We start from the raw sequence: 22146 nt of genomic DNA, 5'->3' as shown, positions 1-22146 counted from the left end.
AGGTCCAGCGTACGCTTCTGTCCGGGATGACCATTAATGGCACTGTCGTGGGACCATTCCAGTGCAAGATTGCGAGTGTCGGCTGTTGGTAACCATAATTTGTTCTGTATGAATGGCAGCCCATCATGAAACACCGGATCCCACTCGGAGGCCTGTTCGGGATGTAACGAAACCCATGTGCGAATGGATTCTAGAAGTGGCAAAGGAGGAGTACAGAGGCAAATGACGTGCTGATCTAGTAGTTTTTCAGGGAAAACAGGCAAGGATACCCCACCAGGAGAACGAGACAATGCGTCCGCCTTCCCGTGGGACAGACCCGACCGATGTTTGATCTGGAAGTCAAAGGCTGCAAAGAATAAATGCCACCGCACCTGCCGACTATTGATGCACTTGAGTGAGGCCAAGGCTTGGATGTTACGGTGGTCTGTGAATACTGTGACTGCATGTTTTGCCCCCAACAGATGATGCCGCCAGACCTGAAAGGCATCCTTGATGGCCAACAATTCTTTCTCTGTAACCGTATAGTGCGTTTCCGTAGGAGTAAACTTTCGGGAATGAAACGCCACCGGGTGTAGCTGACCTGAACAAGGACAATGTTGGGATAATACCGCACCAAGAGCAAAGGAGGATGCATCCGCCTCTACAATGAAGGGGAGTTCTGGGTCGGGATGCTTTAGTACAGGAGCAGTAGTAAACGCAGCTTTTAGCGCATCAAAAGCTGTTTGGTGTTCTTCCAACCAGATAAAAGGTAACTTGGGGCTGGTCAATGCAGTAAGAGGTGTTACAAGAGATGAGAAATCCTGGATAAAGCGCCTGTAAAAATTTGAAAACCCAAGGAATGATTGTAATGCCTTAATATTACAGGGCTTTGGCCAGTCCAAAACTGCACAAACCTTGGATTGGTTCATTGCTAAGCCCCCAGGGGTAATGTGGAATCCCAAGAATTCCACACTCTCAGTATGGAACTGACATTTTTCTGGCTTAGCGTAGAGTGAAAAACGGCGAAGTCGAGACAATACCTCGCGGACGTGTAGTATATGTTCCTTCAGGTCCTGTGAGAATATCAGGATATCATCGAGATATACCGCTACACAGATGTCCAACAAGTCATGAAAAATCTCATTCATGAAACGTTGAAACGTAGTGGGGGCGTTACAAAGCCCGAAGGGCATGACCACGTATTCAAACAGTCTGTAGCGAGTACAAAAAGCCGTTTTCCACTCGTCTCCGGGGCGAATTCTGATTAAATTATAGGCTCCGCGGAGATCGAGTTTCGTGAAGATATTGGCGTGACTCAACCTGTCCAACAATGGTGTAATCAGGGGAATCGGATACCGTTTTTTTATGGTGATAGCATTCAAGCGGCGGTAGTCCACACAAGGACGTAAGTCGCCCTCCTTTTTGGGGACACAAAAAATAGGGCTAGCTGCCGGAGAGGTGGAAGGGCGTATATGGCCAACCTTCAGAGCCGCTTGAATGTATTCTTTCAATGCCTGTTCCTCTGAGGTGGACAGGGAGTAAAAACGTCCCGAAGGGATGCTGGAGTCAGGGATGAGGTCAATAGGGCAATCGTAAGAACGATGTGGTGGTAGTACCTCCGAAGAACCCTTGTCAAAGACCTCCTGAAAGTCCTTATATTCCATAGGGATACCTGTTGCAACCGCCCCCACCATGTGAGGCTCCAAGGACGTGGAAGCGTCCTCGTATAGTGTAAGTTGTGCGATGGCCCCCAAGGCACGTGAGGGAGATTCAGTGTCGTCAGGTGCAGTGAGGCAAAAATTCTGACAGATTTCCGATTCAAAGTGAACCTGCCCAGACTTCCAGTCGATCAGAGGGTTGTGTTGATGTAACCATGGGAGACCCAGTATAATCCCGAATTGGGGCATCGTTATTAAATCAAAGGATAAGACTTCCTGATGTGTTTTCTGTATAGTCAGGGTGATCGGGGCAGTTTGTTGTCGAATTGGGCCAGAAATCAGTGCTGTGCCATCCACCGCCTGTACTGGTTCCGGATGCTGTTTGGTAATCAGGGGCAGATTCAATGACCCGGCCAGGTTTACATCAACATAATTGCCAGTGGCACCAGAATCGATATAGATCGAAACGGCATGAACGATGTCGGGTGTGGGTTTTAACGTAGCCTTTACTATCACCGGCCTGATCCTGCCAAAGGTGGGGAACTTGTCCGAGGGAATTGAAGGATTGCTCGATCCGGCCCCCGGATCTAGGGTCGAGCATTCCGAAAAACTGGATTTTTTAACTTGGGGCGTCTGGGACAGGACTTTACAAAATGCCCACTCAGGCCACAGTAGAAGCAGGCGTGGTCGGTTCTTCTGCGGTCCCTCTCTAGTTGTGTGATCGGGCTACGAATACCGCCTATTTGCATAGGTTCACCACCTATATCAGAGGAGGGGGAGGCCAAACTAGTAGTAGGGAACCCTGTTTTGAACTTGCGTTCAGAACGCCTTGCATCGATCTGTAAGGCGAGGTCCACTAAGTCAGTATGAGATGTGGGCAAAGAAGGAACGACGGCCATAGCATCTTTCATGGTATTACTGAGCCCTCTGTAAAACACAACTGCCTTTTTGGGTTCGGGCCAAGATGTTTCAGCAGCCAGTTGGTTAAATCGGGCAATGTATTCTATGAGTGACCCCTTTCCTTGAGTCAGGTCTAACAGCTCAAGATCCCGGGATTGGGCTTTATGACGTGTGTCGAATACATGAGACATTTCTGTGATCAATAACTCGAAATCATATAAGACAGGGTTGTTGTTCTCCAGTAGGGGATTGGCCCATGCTGCAGCAGTGCCGGCCAGATGGGACAAGGTGAAAGCCGCCTTTGTGGTGGAGTCGGGAAAGGCCTGAGGTCTACAAAGAAAATGGAGTTTGCATTGATTTACAAAAGTGCGAAACTTTCTGGGGGCTCCGTGGAATCTTTCTGGGGCGGCCAGGGGAAAGGGCGCAGGCATGAGTACAGGAACTTGTGGCGCTACAGGGGGAACAATAGGTCGGACAACTGGGGGTTGAGCGGTGGCTTCCCCGAACTCTACATCAGCGGGTAACGGGTGTTGTACACTTTTTGGATCAAATCTAATCTCTGATGTATAGCCGCATTGGCTGCTGTCATGTCTGCCCTCAGTACTGTGAGTGCCTGTACCAATGCAGCCACGGGGTCTACGGCTACAGGCTCCATACTCGACACAGCGCAACGGCTTCACAGTCTGTCCTGACTTGCCACGAAGTGAAGAGTATTGAGCCTCTGTCCACAAATCACCCAAAGGGAGAGAAAGATAAACACTCCCTGTGCGAGCTTTGAGGCCACAGGTGGTTGATGGTTCGCTGAATCAGATGGCGCCGAGGACCCCAGAGGCTGTTGGAAGGAAGTCGGGGTTAATACAGGCAAAGACAGTGCTTTAGTTAAATGCAAATAAATGATACTCTCTTACCTATGTTCAGTGGAAGGGAGCCTGAGGTTTTGGTGCAAGGGAGCGCCAACGATTCAAACCGTCAAGTACCTGGAGGCAGGTACGGGCTGACCACCCGTAACCCTTAAGGTGCACGTAATGGTTTCCAAGAAAGAACGGAAGGAAGGTCGTAAGCAATCCAAGGGTCAAAATCCATGTTGTAGTAAGTGAGCAGATAGGGAAAATCCAAAGCAGTCCGTTATGCGTAAGCCAAAGGTCCAAAGTACCAGTATCCGTGCAAAGTTCCAGCAACCGTATCCAAGGAGCAAGAGTTAACCAAATCCGTGATGTGTAAGCCTGAAGTCGAAATCCGATGTGGCCAAAAAACAAGAGTCAAGAACGCCGAACAGTGTTGTGAAACAGCTGTGAAGCGGCGAGTGATTCAAAGCTCCCGGCTTTTATGTGAGCCGCCTCCCGATCACGTGAGCGGGACTTTGTGCACGTGATTGGGAAGTCGATGTGAAACCAGGAAGCAATCGCGATCGGCTGTTCCAGCCCGATCGCAATCTCCTTGGCAGTTGCCATTGGAGACGAGGAAACAAACAACGCCATCCTCTGCGTGTGACCTGAAACCATCGGTGATGGCGACTCCCTTGCACCCTAGGTGATGGGACAACTTGAGGGTTTGACTGTGACCCGGGGAGCCTGACAGTCCTTTGTGTCGGAGTGTTATGCAAGGTGTTGTATGAGTGTGTAACTGACCTATTTTGCATGACAGGAACAACGTATACGATGGATACCCGGTTACAACACCCTTTTTCATGCGTGTTAGCGGGACCTTCTAGCTGTGGTAAAAGCTATTTTATTAAGCAGCTATTAGAAAATGCACCCTCTGTTATGAATACCATTCCTGAAAATGTTATCTGGTTTTTTTCTTGCTGGCAGCCCTTGTATAATGAATTGGCATCTAAAATACCACATCTGAAGTTTGTGGAGGGCTTACCAAATTCTTTGAATGACGACCGCTTGCTACCACCAAATCTTGTTAATATGATTATTGTAGATGATCTTATGATGGAAGGAGGGCATAGCTCGGAAATCGAGAAAGCTTTTACACAATACTCACATCACAGGAACCTTAGCATTTGCTACATTGTTCAAAATGTATTCTACCGCGGAAAGGGCAACCGCTCCATAACATTAAACGCCAGCTATATAATGTTGTTTAAAAACCCTAGAGATAAACATCAACTAACCGTCCTAGCGAGACAGATGTACCCGGGTAATACCCGTTTTTTTATGGAGGCTTTTGAAGACGCTACCTTAAAACCTTACGGTTACCTCTTGGTGGATCTAAAAACAAACACTTTAGAAGACTACAGATTGAGGACCGGTGTTTTCCCTCCTGATATACCCGTGGTTTACGTACAAAATACGTCTAGAAAACCACAGTGAAAAACAATCTTTCCTCATTAGCGACGACGACCAGCTACCATGACGGCCCGTATACGTAGGAATTTTGCTCTTCTTAAAATGCTAGTAACAGCTCCACCCCAACAACGGAAGGCCATTTTGTGCTCAGCCTCTGATGATCTAGTATCGGCTATAGCAGAGATTGCCTTCAACACTATAAAAGGTAACGTTCCGTAATCCACCTAGCAACTAGGCGTTTTAAAAAAGAAAAAACCCTCCTTAAAAAGCTGAGTAACAAGAGGTCGTCTATAAAAACCAAAAGAAAGCTTCTAAAACAATCTGGGGATTTTATAGGGGCACTTCTAGGTTTGGCATTGCCTCTAATTACTAGGCTTTTAGGGGGTGGTTAATGGAGCATGCCCAAAAGATGTATTTGGTTGACAAACATCAGTTGGAGGGTATAAGTACCCTGAAGCGGGAAGAAGCAGATATCCGAAAATCAGCCACTTTAAGGCTTGACTCTGAAATGCAAGAGGTTTTAAAGCGCCATGATTTATCAGACTATGATAAAGTGGGGCTCTATTCAACTATTCTACAAAAATACTTAACATACTTTAGACAGGTCGAAAATGAGAAAAATAAACTGATGTTGTACATGCCCCCCGAAGACCCTGCAATTAGCTCTAAGCCCTCCCTATCAACCTCTGCCCCGGATCTTATCGTAATGGAGGTTTTGGACACTATTAACCCCCGTTATCGGAAAAATGCAGAACTTTTGATGAACAAAATGGGAAGTGATAAAAACGTGGCAACATGGAACAACAAGGGAGAATTTATCTATAAAGGAACAGTTGTTAAAGGATCAAATGTTCACGATTTAGTTCGCAGCATTACCAACCCTCAGGCTTTTGGAAGACACACAAAACCTCGAGGTTGGGACCTGTTTATGCAAGCAGCTGCCGATGTGAACCTGCCCGCAACCTTAATTGGAAATATGGGACATCGCAAACTGTTGGAAAATTTAAAAGACTCTGAGATCAAACCTTTAACACCAGCTATTGAATCATCTGAAATGTCAATAAAAAAAGAAAAAAAATTAAATCCAGTAAACGAGCCTCTTGGTTTAACGTGTAAACTCATTTTTTTTTTTTCTTTAACAAAATCTTTAACCGTTGTAAAATATGTATATACATGTATATCTTTTTATTTTTTTACTATTATTACTTTTCCAGTCTGCAAAAAAAAATAATAATAATAAGTTCATTGCAATAAAAATATTATTCATACTTTCAAATGCGTTATGTCTAATCATTTCGATCATGTCTAACATGTGTATAAAATATTAAATAAATGAAAAAATAAGACAAAAAAGACTGTTTCAATTAAAAAGAAAATGTCTTTATTTATATGTGTACACAATTCAAGGTTTAGTAATAAGAGTACATTTTTGCCAATGATCAAAAACATTTACAGGGGATCTCCGACGGCTGTTCTTATTCACAAAAGCAGTAACCATGACATCATTTTGCCGGAGGTCCAGTGAATAGGTGTGCATAACCCTTATCAGCGAGTGTTTCTCAGACATGTTAGATACAAAGTAACAGGAGTGCTGGCCACACGTGATGTCTTCAGGATGTTGCACAGGTGTTTTATTATAATGTATAACGGGTGCTATATCCTTCACATAGTCCAGGATAGCGCCTCGGTATATGGGGTGGCATGGGAAACACCCCAGGCTGTCAAAGACTGTTATTGTATCCTTGTTTATAAACATACCTATCCAATGGGTGCCTTCCTGATCTTGGGGATCGGTGTTCGTCACAAGACTAATGGGTCGCTCATTACTTATGTCTCTTGGAAGGTTATCACATTAATGCACACCCTTGAATGTTTTCTTAGCGTGTTTGTCTTTACTTAGAAAACGCTTGATCTGGTAAGTATCCATTACATGTCGTACAGGACTTGTCGTTGATTGTTGAGTTCCATAACCGAGTCAAATAGAGCCATAATAATTAGATTCACCGTGTTGGGTAAATTTGCAGCAAAGCGTACTTCTATGCGTAGATTACCATTTCTAATAAGATTATAATGGCCGGTTGATGTATTATCAGGTCTCAAATCAAAAGCTAAGAGAGTATAACCCCCATCATAATCGTCCCGGGGTATCACAAAACCTTTATCATGCAGATGTTTACCGCTGATGGAGACAAGTCCCAAATACTCCCTAATTGTATTTTTTTGTTGAAAACTGGGACTGTAGGCTTTAGACGGTATAACGACCCCGTCTTTAAAAAGAGCTGCGTAGTTGATGTTGTAATGTTTAAAATTAAAAGGGTTGCTGGCGTAAGCCCCAGAAAAAGCTGTGTTGTCCACAAAACCAATGATGATTATTTTAGGTAACTGTCCAAGGAATAAGTTATCTTGACTGGCGACACGGCTACCCGCTGGAACACTGAAAATTTTCAAAGATGTCCGCTCCACCGGATATTTTAAGTTTGATACTTGTAGAGCATCAGCATGAGCTAATCTGACCGTGGGTGACACATTCACCCTTTTAATAAATAAACTAGCTGATACTATAATCAGCTTGTAGGCTTCAGCATCATCGCTGTTGAGGCAAAAAGCATCTTTATTTCTAGAAAGTTTAATTTTCAGATCAACGCCGTTTACCATTAGTTTCTCCTGGAAAAATAGATTGGAGTGTAGACGGCCTAGTAAATCAAAATTTCTGCTCCCTCTGGCATGTGTAGCTCTTTTTATAAAACCTGCATTAGCCCCATCTAGAGCATAATCCTCCATATGGCCTGCAGTGTCCTTATAGAAAAGCCCCGCTGTAAACTGAGTGTCCAAAGCGTCATTGCTGTAGTTCAAAATGCTTTCTATATAGGCCCTGTACGCATACATGTTGTCGCTCTGTGTAATTAGCCGGTCGCCTAGAGTAATATCCACTTGATTAAAGAGGGTAGCCACAGGGTAAGCAATCGTAGCAACTTTAGCCGTTGCGGGGATAGCTGATCCATCAGCTTTTGTTATTTTACAAGTGAGGTAAAGTAACGTGTCATTTAAATCCAGATACATCTCTGTTGAGCCTGATATATAAAACTCTATAGGTGCTAGCGGAGATAGTGCAGCAAGGGGAGCCACTTCCATGAAAAAGCTGTTTTCAATGCTAGTTTGTGTCGGGGGTACAGCAAACACATCGAGTTCAGATTTCACACATTCCCCCGACGCACAATGGATAAACGCCATCTTTAAGAAAATATTAATGCCGGGGCTGTTTTTTTTTTTCTTGACCGATCTGTTCTTGCGAGTTCTTTTTCTCTTCTGAGACGTTTTCGTTGCTGATCCTAGTTTTTTATGCATTCCTGGAGGGCCCCATCTGTGCAGTGATTTCCTTTTTCTTTTGTTAGTGTTGTTTTTCACATAAACCAGCCCAGAACCCTCTTGCGGTGGTTGGTTAAAACGATTTGCGATGGATGTTGTAGCCGTAGACACCACATCCTTAGCAATATTTGTGGCTGCTGTTTTCACATGTGGTTTGGCTAATTCAAACCCCTTTCGTAGAAACGGCATAGCCCTTCGAAAGAGGCTTCTAAAAATACTTCCGAAACCCGCACCATACATAACGGGTGCCCCTTGAAAGTAAGGTTGATTGCCATAACCAGCTTGTCGGCGGTAATAATCCCTATAAACGTACGGCTCCCCATAGTTTTTCATAAATACCATGTTTTTTAATAGTCTTTTTCTCGCCTAGGACGGAGGTGTAGTTTCACTAGGACCTTCCCGTATTTAAATGACACCAACTCCCCCTGATCATCCCTTATCTGTATATTGATGGTGTCAAAATGACTCTTAGAAACCGGTATATAATCAGGTTTAATATATTGTATATTAACAATGCCATTATTTTCACCTTTCACCTGGGCTGTTCTCATTAGCGGGGCGTAAGAGTCACCGACCCTTTGATATTCTACTATATCACTGTAGATCATAAGACTGTAAAATCCCCCATCAATATCAGCACGTATTTTGTCCAAATCTTTAGTACTTTTTACATGTTGAACGGTTCCCAAAACACGAAAAAGTTCCCCAGTACATATAAACTCGGTGGTAAGATCTGTCGATTTTAGAAATAATTTTCTCTGCACCTTATCCAGAAACAATTGTATATCAGAATAGCGTTCAATGTTTGCGAGACTTTTATTGATAGCCTCTAACAAAACTTGTATACTGCTGTAAAATCCATGAGGAAAACCGGCGTGTAACAGTTCAATAGGACCTTCACGTTTGATGGTAAATTTGGCCTCTCTTCTAGACACAGTGTCCCAGGTATGGGGGTATTGAATCTCCATTAGACCCGCTTCCCACAATCCTTGTAAATCAACGGGTTTAGCCATTTTAACACAATAATTTGATATTTCATTGTTTGGGAATGTATCGTGAGAAGTGTTACTGGGTAAGGTGATATAAAATCCACTGCTTTCCATCTTCTCAGGGAGCGCCTTTGCTTTGTAGATCCTTTAGAGATGAAGCGCTAACCCAACTGTTAAATTTCTCAGACCACCCTGTCCATTTTACCAGACTTTGTTTTTTATTTCCTTTACCTTTAGTCTGAAGAATTTTCTCAACCCTATAAAAGCGTTCAGGCTCATTGGTGACCTTCTGTAAAAATTACCGCTCACACCATCACCATCATAATCAACCAGCTGATAGATGTAAACCCCCTCTTTCACAGTTACTTTGGTCACTATAAATATTTCATCCGTAAATGATTGCTGATACCCCTTTGTAAAGACACCTTTAAGCTTAGAAACTCGGACATGGTCCCCCACGCGAAAGGATGGTTTCTTGACCTTCTTCGTTACCATGTCAGCGTACAAGTTTTTCCAAACAGTTAGAGAATTTTCAGACGTTACAGAATTTGGAGTCATTTTTATAGAGCGATGATAGCTATGGTTGTACGCCTCTATGAAACGTTGTAATACGTCCACATAACGATGTGTATTCTTTGCTGTAAAATATCGCCAAATCTTAGATTTTAAGGTTCTATTAAAGCGCTCAACAACAGACGCCTTAACTTCGTTATACGTTACGTTATGTTGTTTTGAAAGATTTTGGAAGGGTCTATTTAAAAACTCCTTACCAGCATCCGTTTGTAATTTTACAGGCACCCGGCCTTTGCTAAAAACATGTTTAAAAGCTGCCGTCACTCTTGATCCAGTCTTATCCTTCAAAACTTCGGCAAAGGCGTATTTTGATAAAATATCAATAACCGTCAAGATGTACTGCGCCCCGTCGTTCTGCTTCCCATAGGTCCGCATATCTACTATATCACCCTGCCATTGTTCGTCTATTTGGGAAACCACTGTTCTTCTTCTGTTAAAACGTTTTCTGGCATTTTTATGAAGACTATATGCCTCTTCACCAGATAACCATTCCTTAACAGCTCCGCATGAGATAGGTTTCTTGTCATGTTGTAATTTTTTATAAAGAGCATCAACACCCCCATAACTGCCAACACCGCTTTCATCATAATAGCTTTCATGCATGCTTCAATCAGAGATGTTCACCGCTGAAACACTTAAAAAAATAAACAAAGGCATAATGGGTGAAAGATGATTTTATTACAACTCTTATACATATAGCGTCTGGCACAATGTGACCCTTTTTGATATTTTTTCTGCAGCCTTATAAAGAGCATTATACAAAACTCCCCGTTCACCCCGCATATAACTCTGTATACATAAAACACTTGAGGCAATTAAAAGTTCATACAATTTGCGGTCCTGTAAAACGTATCCTTTAATGCTAAAGTAATGTTCATACAATTGCTCCAACAGCTGATGTAACACCTCTCTAGGGTGTAAATATAAAGAACCCACATCATATTTGTACAAATGCCAGTATTCATCCAATACCGGGAGCCATGTGTTGGTACATATGTTACCTATACACATCAAACTTTTACAAATTGGCTCTGGTCGGGGGGTAGGTATCTGTAGATATTTCAGGGTATCTGGGGCAATTTCCGATATCCGCTCTTTCAGCATAGCGTATAACAGTTTTTCCACACATACACGGCCCGGTTTCAGTTTACGATCCACACGCCTTGCTGGCCCTTCAGAAATCTTATCCTAGAAACAAATATACACATATAAGAAACAAAACTCTGTTTATTTCTCCTCTCTCTTTAAAACAGTTTACGGCGTGCTACACAAGGCTTCAGGGGATTCCGAAAAGTGTATAGGTCACAAAAATCTTTATCCATTAAACGGGCTACCCTGTTTCTAAAAAGCACAGGACCAGCCATGTGTAAAGATCTCAATTTTTCTCGGGATTGCGGCAATGGTATATTTCTATCCATGTTTTAGATAGAACACTCTCCATACTAGCATGTACACGCATGCCCATGCCTTTATATATAGCTTTAAGCAGCTGAAAACCTTTATATGAATTCAACAGAAAACATATCCGATGTATTGCTCTAGTGTGATAATTCAGAAGTAAACAGTCATGAGCATCCTGTTGCGGGTCATCGCTTTTATGTCCATAACACCAGCGGTAATAATCACGCTTCAAACACACTTTCACTACACAGGCCGCAAAAGCCTGAACAGCTGAGGTTTCCAAAAAAGTCATAGCTTCCTCTTCTTCTTCATCAGAACTTTCAAAGCGCTTTAAACAAACACACTTCTTACACATATTGCGGGCTTGTGTTGCTGGACTTTCGATCATTTTTGAACAGCACACACAGTAAAAATTGACGGTATTAAATGAAGACCGCTGACTTTCAGTACCGTCAACTTTATCTGCCGTTTTCTGCAATTCAAAAAAGAAAGAAATGTAACTCTTCAATACACATATATATATATATATATATATATATATATATATATATATATATATATATATATATATATTTTTTTTTAACACATAGTTCACACACACACACACACCCCTTTTCCTACATACCAATTTACACAGAACAGGTCCTTCCGACTCCGCCTCCATAGCAACAGCTGCATCCATAGACAAACCGGCCTCCACAGCATCAGCTGTCTCCATAAACAGCCTATCTTCATCGGCGCTTGTTTCCAACTCCGGGGTCATGGCTACCTCTGGAAACAGCTCGTCCAAAACCCCCAGATCCGCATACAAAGGCTCTTTAAAAGTCTTCATAGATTCGTCCATAGCCTTCAGATCGACCTCTGTATAGTCTGCATCCATTATACCAGCCTCTACACCATCAGCATCTTTAAAGGGATAAGAATCAGGAGGTGTCATATCACCCAGATTCATTAAAAAAATGCCCTGGCTCAACTCATCCTCATACGCCATTCCACTATAAGTGGGACCTTGCGATTCCTCATCAGCTACAGGAATTATTGTTGTCGGACTTCTAGGACTATCAGCCTTTTCAGCGGTGTTGCTGACGTCTTCCCCTCCTGTATTCTTAGAGTAGTAGCTGTAACGCTTCATGATTCAGGGGTATTGTAAGCGTTATGCAAATAGTACAGTCAGACTCCAAGAGCGCCGTCTACCTCTCTCCAGAGCTCCTTCTGTATATATACACCATACTCTACCCCTAGGGGAGGACCCACAACTACATCACCCCCACAACGCCCCCCGGCCTGCTCCCCTGACATCACAACTTCATACCTACATCATCTCATCAAAACCCTGGACCTTGACCCCAGAGGGATGTCATCATCCCTGCTGGACCACACCTAGCCCCCAAAATATTACCTCATCCACGACATCACCACCGGGAAACGCCCTTATCTACACCACCACGCCCTAAACACAAGCCATGACATCACTGTTGGGTTAGGCCTTACAAAACAAATCAGGGACACGCCCGTGATGTCACCATCCCTGCTGGACCACGCCTAGCCCCCAAAATATTACCTCATGCACGACATCACCACCGGGAAACACCCTTTCCTACACCACCACGCCCTAAACACAAGCCATGACATCACTGTTAGGTTAGGCCTTACAAAAAAAACAGGGACACGCCCGTGATGTCACCATCCCTGCTGGGACACGCCTAGCCCCCAAAATATTACCTCATGCATGACATCACCACCGGGAAACACCCTTTCCTACACCACCACGCCCTAAACACAAGCCATGACATCACTGTTAGGTTAGGCCTTGCAAAAAAAAAAACAGGGACACGCCCGTGATGTCACCATCCCTGCTGGGACACGCCTAGCCCCCAAAATATTACCTCATGCACGACATCACCACCGGGAAACACCCTTTCCTACACCACCACGCCCCTCAACACAACACATGACGTCACTACAGCACAGGGACATCCGCTAAGGCGGGACATGCGTTGCCATGGACAGACACCCCAAGGGGCGGGACATCCGGTTAGGGCGTGGTTAAGACCTGTCAGTTGATGAAAAGGGGTTACTCCACTACTCAAGTGAATGTTCAAAGGAGCAAGGTGTGGACAGTCCAGGAACAGAGCAAGGTTTTGGCAATGAAAGGTACAATAATCCAGAAAGCAAGACAACAGAGCTACTGCACTCAATCAGAAGCACCAATGTAGCAAATGACTGTGGTTTAAATGTTCAAAGTCACATGAGCCCGTCCTAGATGCAGCGTTTACAAGGCAACCTCCAACGCTCCAGTAGCCGTGATCTGCCAGTAACAATAATTCGATGCTGACCATGTGAAACCTGCGGTAAGAAGCGCCTCAGGGTGCCACAGTGAACATTTATGGAACGTGGGTAGATACATCTGTTCTCAGCAGTGTTTCTTGATGTGCCTACACCGCGATTCTTGAAATATGCTCACATTAAATTCAAAATTCAAACTGAATGGTACAAAATAGGATTTAAAACAGGAACATCAGAGAACTACTAATGGCCATCACAAGATTAAAAATAGCAAAAAGGAAATGATTAAAATCCTTCATTTATATTTCCATTTCCATATTTCCCTTAATGTTTGATTATCATTTCATTATTTCATTACATTATTTAATGCCCTGGCGACTGTAAACATCATGAAACATATCATCAACATGAAGCTTCCTCTCTACGTTACGAGAATTCTCCCCATCACGACCAACTAACCTAAAAGGGACTCACGAGATACACATAACTTGACCCTTCATGTCCCTGACGGGTTTGTTTGGCTCTTGTTTCCACTCACCTGTCTTCTTTTTGGTTTTGGATTAGCATTGATGGTCTACTTTCTCTCTCTCTTTTACAAGAAGAAAACCTGTTAACCCGTTACCCTTTCTGTTTTGGCCTTCAGACTAGAAGTAAATTCAATCCACTGCTTTGTTAAAAAATCCGAAGTGATTAAATAAACAAAAAAACAAAAAAAACAAAAAAATTACATTATTTAGATGTTATGCCCCACCATCAATAAAATTCCTAAAAGTGGCTACATTGCAAAAAATCTTACAGTGCCAATCTCAAATGCAGGTAATATACATATTTCACTAGGACAAACTCTATAAGGGTCTGGAATAAACAATGAGCGGGAGAAGGAGGGAAACCAATAAATGTAACAAAACAACAACAACAACAACAAAAAATCAATAGAACCGATTCATAGGACCCTTAAACTTTGTAATTGGCAACTTTTGTCATAATATCCTAAGGGTTAATATACAACAGGATAGTAACCGTGCATGTCGGAATAATAACATTGCAAAGTTAAGATCTCATCAAAACCTGCATATTTACATACAGATTTTATTCTGTCCCCGACATACACTTTTCTGCTACCTTCCATATCCTATGTAGAGATATAAGAGGACCTAAATTATTTGCATTAATGCATTGTTTCCAAAAGAAATGGTCCCTAATTTTGTCAAACTGATGAACAAATCTACTTAGGTGGTCTATATAGACTTTACCCAACAAGGGACATTCAGTCAGAACATGTTTCGCTGTCTCAACCCGATCGTTGTTGAGACAAATACGGCAGGAGCGTTCTTGTTCTACAACTGAACGCGCCACACCCACAACAGCCAGTACTAGTAGATGGTTAATACGCACCAGGAGAATATTTCTTCTGAGGTAATGAGATGTACATAAGTTCAGATAGGGCTGGGCTTTCTTAAACGTGTATAAAACGTCAGATACAAATGGGTAACTTTTCAATTGGCCCAAGTGAAGAAAGTTTTCATTCCAATCTCAGAGATCAATATATTTCCCCAAGGAAAACTTCATGCTAGTATAGTCATCCCCCCAATTCGGGGCCCAGCCTATATCGTCAAACAGGGAATGCATACTCTTGCTCAGAAGGGATAGTGGGAGGGTATGAAAACGAGGCATTCTTGGTTTTTCCATCTGGAGAAAAGCTGCTTCTTTCTGCGAAATCCATCCTCTTTCTGATGTTTTTTCTACCTTTTGACATATCACATATGACAGTGAACTAGTGTAAACCCATCAAGACAAAGGACCACCCAAACACCTTAGCTGTAGCAGTATCTAGCGTTAAGGAGGGACAGTTTGGTGAGGTTCTGATAAAAAAAATCCCTTAAGAAAAATCCCTTCAGTCTCTACGTAATTGTTTATCATTTGTGGAACTAGATTATTCCAGTGCTGTATGCCCTGATTCATGGAAGTGTTTTATAATGGCGCAATCCCATAGGAAAAATCAGGCCCTACGTTTCTACTATTTTGGTAACCAGTGTCACATAACAAAATGTAGCTGTGTCTCAGAAAAACTGCATACTGCATTGATAAAGGCGTATGATTCTATGTCAAGACTCGGAGGCTCAGATTATGCTCTGACTTCTCTTTACTAACTCGAGCAGCAACCATATAACACGATAAACATGGAAAACAATAATAAAAACTACAAAGTCCAACAGAACCCAGCAATTTTGTAGTTCGTTTTCCATAGGTTGAACAAAACCACGTGATCCACTCTTCCAATCAGTGTCACTTCTCCCTTATAACATCCCATAACTCCGAAGTCCTTCCTCTTTCTTTGCTGCTCGAGCAGCTGAGATAAGTACCTTTCATCTTTATTATTGTTTAAATGTTGTTTGGGTTTATATGTGTTTTAACCTAACACGCGCAACCGATAACGAGCGCGTATAACGTTGGCGGAGCATATCCGCGGGGAGGACGCGACGGGACCTTTGTTCCGGCGTCGCTTCCCTCGTTAGGAGGCACTGCGGGCACGGAAGTTCGCAACGGCGCGACGGGACCTCGGGAGTTCCGGCGCTGTTGCAAACTTACGTGTCAGTGAAAGGAGACGGAGCACCAGGCTCCTCAGAGCTTATAAAGCTGTTTTTGATCCCTGATCCTCACGGAGCTCCGGCACCCGGGCCACAGCCGTGTGTACAGTTAGGCACCGGCTCCTTTACTAGCGGTGCACGCCACCTAGTGGCTGAAGCTGGTACCGCAGGCAAGGGAATCCTGCTCAGACAGAGAGCTGCAAGTCAGCACAAATACATTATTCCCTTATTCTGCCACTGGGGAGGAGGTGAGAGAGGCTTAGACCTCCACTTGACGGGCTCAGTCCCAGGTAAGACTGCTGTTATAGGAGGGCTCGCCTAGCTTCGCAATCCAGATATTGACGGGGGCAGCCCAAGCAAACTGCACAAGGCACCTTCATAGTGTACAGAGGCGGTGAAAACATGAGCGACTACACCGACGACTCTGACGGCCCTCATGTCAGTGGGCGCCGTATGAGCGAAGCAGTTCAGATGCTGCAGAGTGCCGAAAGGCCCCGGGAAGAGAGGGGCATTTTGCGAAGCTTGGCGGCTTTGTCCCAGGGCAAAGCGCGCAAAAAGAGAGGGGGAAGTAGACATAAGACCCGCAGGGGCCGTAGCGCCCAGACCCCCCCGGGTTCACCCCACAGATCGGGGAAAAGGAAGGTGAGATCCCGCGACAGACGGAGCACTAGCTCGAGCGAGTCGGACGACGACTACTGCAAGAGCAGCTCTAGGTCTGAATTTTACACCTCCTCAGAAGACCAGTCCTCCCCGGAAGAGGATTAAACCCAACCTAAAAAGAAAGGCAGGAGGGAACAGGAAGATCTTCTCAGGGAGGAGTTCGATCCCGATGAGCTTATTCACCCCAGGTCCAATGAATGGGACCCTCCGGAGAAGATCGCGGAATATCTTAGACGGCGCCTGCGGGCACCTTTAAGTAGACAAGCCAGATCTAAATTGAAGGCAGAGTGCCCAAGGCCGAGAGTCCCGGACGGGGTAGCAGAGACCCCGGAAATTGACGAGAGAATCCTGACGTTCCTGGGCCGGTATGGCAGGGACGTGAAGAGGGGCATCGACAGATCCTGGTGGTCCTGTCAGGACAAGGTGCTGGACATGCTAGGACCGGTCACCAAGATCTGGCAACTGGCCGAGGAGGCGAAGGCCAAGAAAGAGCCCATGGACCCGGGCATTATATCTGGCTGGGCTCAGAGGATTATCTGCCTGCTCGGTAATGCAAATACAGCGTTGGCGACCGAAAGGAGAAGGTCGATCCTAATGAAACTGGACTCCAGGCTAGGGGAGATGGCGACATCCGAGCAGGCCACAGCCGCGAAGGGCAAGCTCTTCGGGGACTTGTTTATCAAGGACATGGCAAAATTCGCCAGTACTTATGTATCGATGGACAGGGCCCAATCTTCCCTGAAGAAGATTTTCGGTCGAAGAGTTTTCGACAAGGCTGGAGGAGGAAGGGGCCGCTCGTCCAGCCGTGGCCAGTACAGAGGCTCCTACAAGGACAGAAATTGGAAACAAGAAGACCGAAGGTCCAACCCCTTCTTCCCTTCTAGGGGAAGAGGCAGGGGTAGAGGTTGGAGGAACAACGGAAGACAACAACACCAGAGTCCCTCAGGTGAGAGATGTGAAAGTGATAGAAAGGTCAAATGCAAGTATTCCTCCAGTAGGGGGGAGAGTGAAACTGTATGTAGAAATATGGGAAGAGTTGTCTTCAGACGCTTGGATAAGGCAGACCGTAAGAGGGTTTCAGTTAGAATTCTGGCGAGAACCATATCAGGTGGTACGGCCAAGAAGGATAAATTTCAGCAAAGACGAGGTCCTGCTAGACAAGGAGGTGGAATTGCTAAAGGCAAAGAATGCAATCGGTCCAGCTTCAGAAGGACCAGGGGGTTTCATAAGCAATCTGTTTTTGGTCAAGAAGAGACACAAGGTCAGACCAGTGATAAACCTGAGGAGTTTGAATTTCTTTCTAGTGTACAGGCATTTCAAAATGGAAGGCATCCATCTTCTAAGGGATGTTCTCCAACAAGGAGACTGGCTAGCAAGGATAGACCTCAGGGATGCGTATTTAACGATTCCTATCCGGCCAGAGCAGACAAAACTTCTCCAGTTCCTTTGGAAGGGACAGAAGTGGGAGTTCAAATGTCTCCCCTTCGGGCTAGCGTCAGCGCCATGGTGTTTCACCAAACTTTTGAAACCAGTGGTGACACACCTGAGAGAGCAGGGGATCAGGCTGATTATTTACCTGGACGACATATGTTTAATGTGCCAGGACAAAGAAATTCTGGTTCGGCAGGTCCTGTTAACCACGGGGTTATTACAACAGCTGGGGTTCCTGATAAATTGGGAGAAGTCACAGTTAGAACCAGCTCAGGATATGGAATTTCTGGGGTTCAGCTTAGAGACAACGCAGGGCATTCTCAAATTACCCCTAGCCAAAGTCAATTCAGTCAAGAGGGAGATCAAGGTGATGATAGCGAAGCAAGAAGTTTCCCTGAGGGAAATAGCGAGGCTTACAGGACGTCTGTCATCATCGATACAGGCGATATTCCCAGGGCCCCTGCATTACAGGGCGTTGCAGAGGTTGAAGATCAACCATCTCAGAAGAGGGTTTTCTTACGAACAGAAAGTGAGGCTATCACAAGAAGCGAGACTGGAGCTAGAAAGGTGGTTCTGCCACATGGAAGCCTGGAATGGCCGGGCGATATTTGGTTCATCCCCGGACCTGGTAATAGAGTCCGACGCCAGCCGCTGGGGATGGGGAGCCAGATGTGGAGATCAGTCGACAGGGGGGAGATGGTCGAGAGAGGAATTGGGTCTCCACATCAATTGCCTGGAGCTTCTAGCGGGCTCCTTCGCGATTCTGTGCTGGACACAGAAAGGTGCGAAATCGTCCATTCTCTTGAAGATGGACAACGTTTCGGCAGTCAGATATATAAATCGACTGGGCGGAACAAGGTCACAGAAGCTGACGGAGATGGCCAAGGAGTTTTGGCAGATCTGTCACCAGAAGGGAATAAGCGTGAGAGCAGAACATTTACCGGGGGAGCTCAATCTGGTAGCAGATTGGAACTCAAGATACCTGAGTGACTCCAGCGACTGGCAGCTGGACGACTCAGTATTCCAGGAATTAATGCGCCGCAGGGGTCCCTGTCAGACGGATCTCTTTGCTTCCAGGCTGAACAGGAAGCTCTCCAGATTTTACAGTTGGAGACCGGATCCGGAAGCGACAGCGACGGACGCTTTTCTCCAGGTCTGGGGACCAGCAAGGGAATACGGGTTTCCCCCTTTCTCCTCGATAGCACGCACAGTTGTGCAGGTCAGACGTCAGCTAGCAACAATGATTCTGATAACACCAGACTGGAGAGGCCAAGCTTGGTTTCCGGACCTTCTGGAGCTGTCGTTCGAAGCCCCTATTCGGCTGCCAGCCAGGGAGGATATACTGCTAAATCCGGCAGGAGAGATCCATCCATTGGGCAGGTCAGGGAGCTTGAGTTTTCTGGCTTGGGCGATTTCAGGGAGAACTGGTCTAAGCCAGGACTTTCAGGCACAGCTCAGGAATTCATCAGGGAGTCTTGGGCTCCAGCGACAGGCAAGGCATATAGAGTGGCATGGCATAGATGGAGTAATTGGTGTCTGGAGAGACAGGTTGATCCCGTATATACAGATGTAATACACATAGTGAATTTTTTGGCAGCGCAGGCAGCACAGGCGAAGGCCTACAGGACCATTAATAATTATAGGTCGGCGATTTCAGCAGGCCATGCGTACATAGACAATAAGCCTGTAGGCGAGCATCCCTTGGTGTGTAGGCTTCTGAAAGGCATTAGGTGTATGAGACCTCCAGCTCCCAGATACTCTCGTTTGTGGGATTTGAGTATAGTTTTAAGGATGTTTCAAAGTTGGCCGGACAATGAATTCTTGTCTCGGAAAGCACTGTGGGCTAAGTTAACTACCCTTCTGTGTCTTATTTCTTGTAAAAGGGTCTCATACGTGAGAGCTTTAGAAGCGAACAGAAAATCCTTTTCACCTTCAGGGGTAATATTTTTCATAGCGAGGAGAACAAAGACGTATATTAAGTCCGTGGAATACATGGCCTTCCCGGACAAGCCTAAGTTGTGCCCAGTTAGGTGCTTGAAAGTGTACGAATGAAAAGCGAATGAAGTGAGACCTGCGGGAGTAAACCAACTACTGATAGCGATTAGGAAACCTTTTAGAGCAGTAGCATCAGCCACCTTAGCTAGATGGGTCAGGTGGTGCATGGCCGAGGCAGGGCTAGACGTACAACAGTTCGGAGCACATTCTACACGGGGTGCTATGGCATTGTCTGCCTTTCTGGCAGGGGCTCGTCTGGAAGATGTCCTAAAGGCGGCAGACTGGTCTAATGAGGAGACCTTTAAGAATTTCTATTTAAGACCAGTGGAGCGAGTAGCATCGTTGGTGGTAGGTAAGCTTTAAACGAGCATAATCTGAGCCTCCGAGTCTTGACATAGAATACAGATTTTCCACACATTCGTTACAGAAAGTCATGATTCTATTAAAGACTCGGAGGCGAAAGATTATTCCACCCAATTTCAATCGCTACGATATAAGTCATTTTATCATGTTGTAAATAATGCAATCTTGTTGGAAATATGCAATTTCGTCTTGAGGTAATAATGGTATTGCTATGCGATTGCCCACCCGTCCATGATGGGATTTCTAACGGCTTATGTTTGTTTCAGGAGCGGAACAGAAAACGACAACTTGAAAAGATCAGCTGGAACAAGTCGTCTACCGTTGGGGCACGAGTTTGTCAGTTCAGCGAAAGAAAGAGGAAGGACTTCGGAGTTATGGGATGTTATAAGGGAGAAGTGACACTGATTGGAAGAGTGGATCACGTGGTTTTGTTCAACCTATGGAAAACGAACTACAAAATTGCTGGGTTCTGTTGGACTTTGTAGTTTTTATTATTGTTTTCCATGTTTATCGTGTTATATGGTTGCTGCTCGAGTTAGTAAAGAGAAGTCAGAGCATAATCTTTCGCCTCCGAGTCTTGACATAGAATCATGACTTTCTGTAACGAATGTGTGGAAAATCTGTATTATGATTACTTGATTGCGCATTTCTACTCACCTAAAACACGGGTGTCAATGAATACTGAGTTGATGAAGCTGTATGAGTAACATTACTCGACTCTGCGCCTTTGAATCATAAGGCTGTTACTCACCAATTCCGCAAGTATCAATCTACGTCTCGTAATGTATGGCACTGCTTGGAACATTGGGGCTGGGGCGGGGATAGATTTATTTTATCTATGACTGGAAAAGTCTACCTGCACAATGATTCCCACTGCTCGGCTTTTATTCAAACATGTTTTCTTTATTAAAAACTATCTAGTCCCACCGTTTTTTTTTCCATAAGCGATTTTGTTTATGATCATATTACTTGTCACGCTGGTAATTACAGGCTCACATTTAGGATGAGCAAAACAACTCTACAAACATACCCTTTTGCCTATATTGTTACTATACGATTTATAAATTGTCAGGCTGGGTTATTGTGTGATTTGTTCACGTTTCCAGTCCTCTCTATAAAAAGCAGTGTTTTCTTAGCCATGTGTTTTTTTTTTTACAGTTTTTAAAATCATATCATATACCGGTGATTACTCTTCCCGCCCCATTCCATCCTTCTGGCATCCGCCCTCCCCTACCTGAGGTGGGCTCCAAGAATAATTATTTCCCATTTACATCACTGATGATAGGTGATGGTAGGAAAAACTTAAACAGAAATAAAGCCGTGAACAAGTGGGGAGCTTGGCAACCTGGCAGACATTATGAAGTCCAAGCATAACGATTATCTTCGAATGCAAATCTACAGTAACATTCATCAGCAATTAAAATAGGTCTGACTGCAAATGTAGAGGAATAAGCCTGTGTTGTCTTGAGGGAGCTTTACAAAAATAATCTTACCCTCAACATTTGTAAACGTCAGACCTACTTGCTTTGTCAATGCTTGTTTTAAAGTTGTGTTTTGCAGTTGTATTTGCCGGTAGTTTTTTTGGGGGAGACAGTCTCACTTTAGTCTATCTACATCGCTTGGTGGACTGGTCTTGTTTTAGAACCCTTTCTAGATTAAG

At 44.5% G+C, this 22146-nt stretch overlaps 1 protein-coding gene across 1 annotated transcript; it reads right to left on the bottom strand.

Moving 5' to 3' along the window:
* Window positions 1–6760: 6760 nt before the first annotated feature.
* LOC138467262 (uncharacterized protein F54H12.2-like) lies at window positions 6761–8389 on the bottom strand. Its single transcript, XM_069607275.1, has one exon. It carries the CDS (start codon window positions 8387–8389, stop codon window positions 6761–6763), a length of 1629 nt encoding a protein of 542 aa, XP_069463376.1.
* Between the last annotated feature and the right edge of the window lie 13757 nt (window positions 8390–22146).

The sequence above is a fragment of the Ambystoma mexicanum genome, chromosome 4q, assembly GCF_040938575.1.
Source record: "Ambystoma mexicanum isolate Mex_15411 chromosome 4q, UKY_AmexF1_1, whole genome shotgun sequence".
Classification (NCBI taxonomy): Eukaryota; Metazoa; Chordata; class Amphibia; order Caudata; family Ambystomatidae; genus Ambystoma; species Ambystoma mexicanum.
Note: the sequence above shows the minus strand (reverse complement) of the source record. Positions and strands in the feature narration are given on the sequence as shown.

Bases quoted from the DNA above. Each gene is read 5' to 3' on its own strand.
- LOC138467262 (XM_069607275.1), bottom strand. From the start codon at position 8,389: ATGCCGTTTCTACGAAAGGGGTTTGAATTAGCCAAACCACATGTGAAA.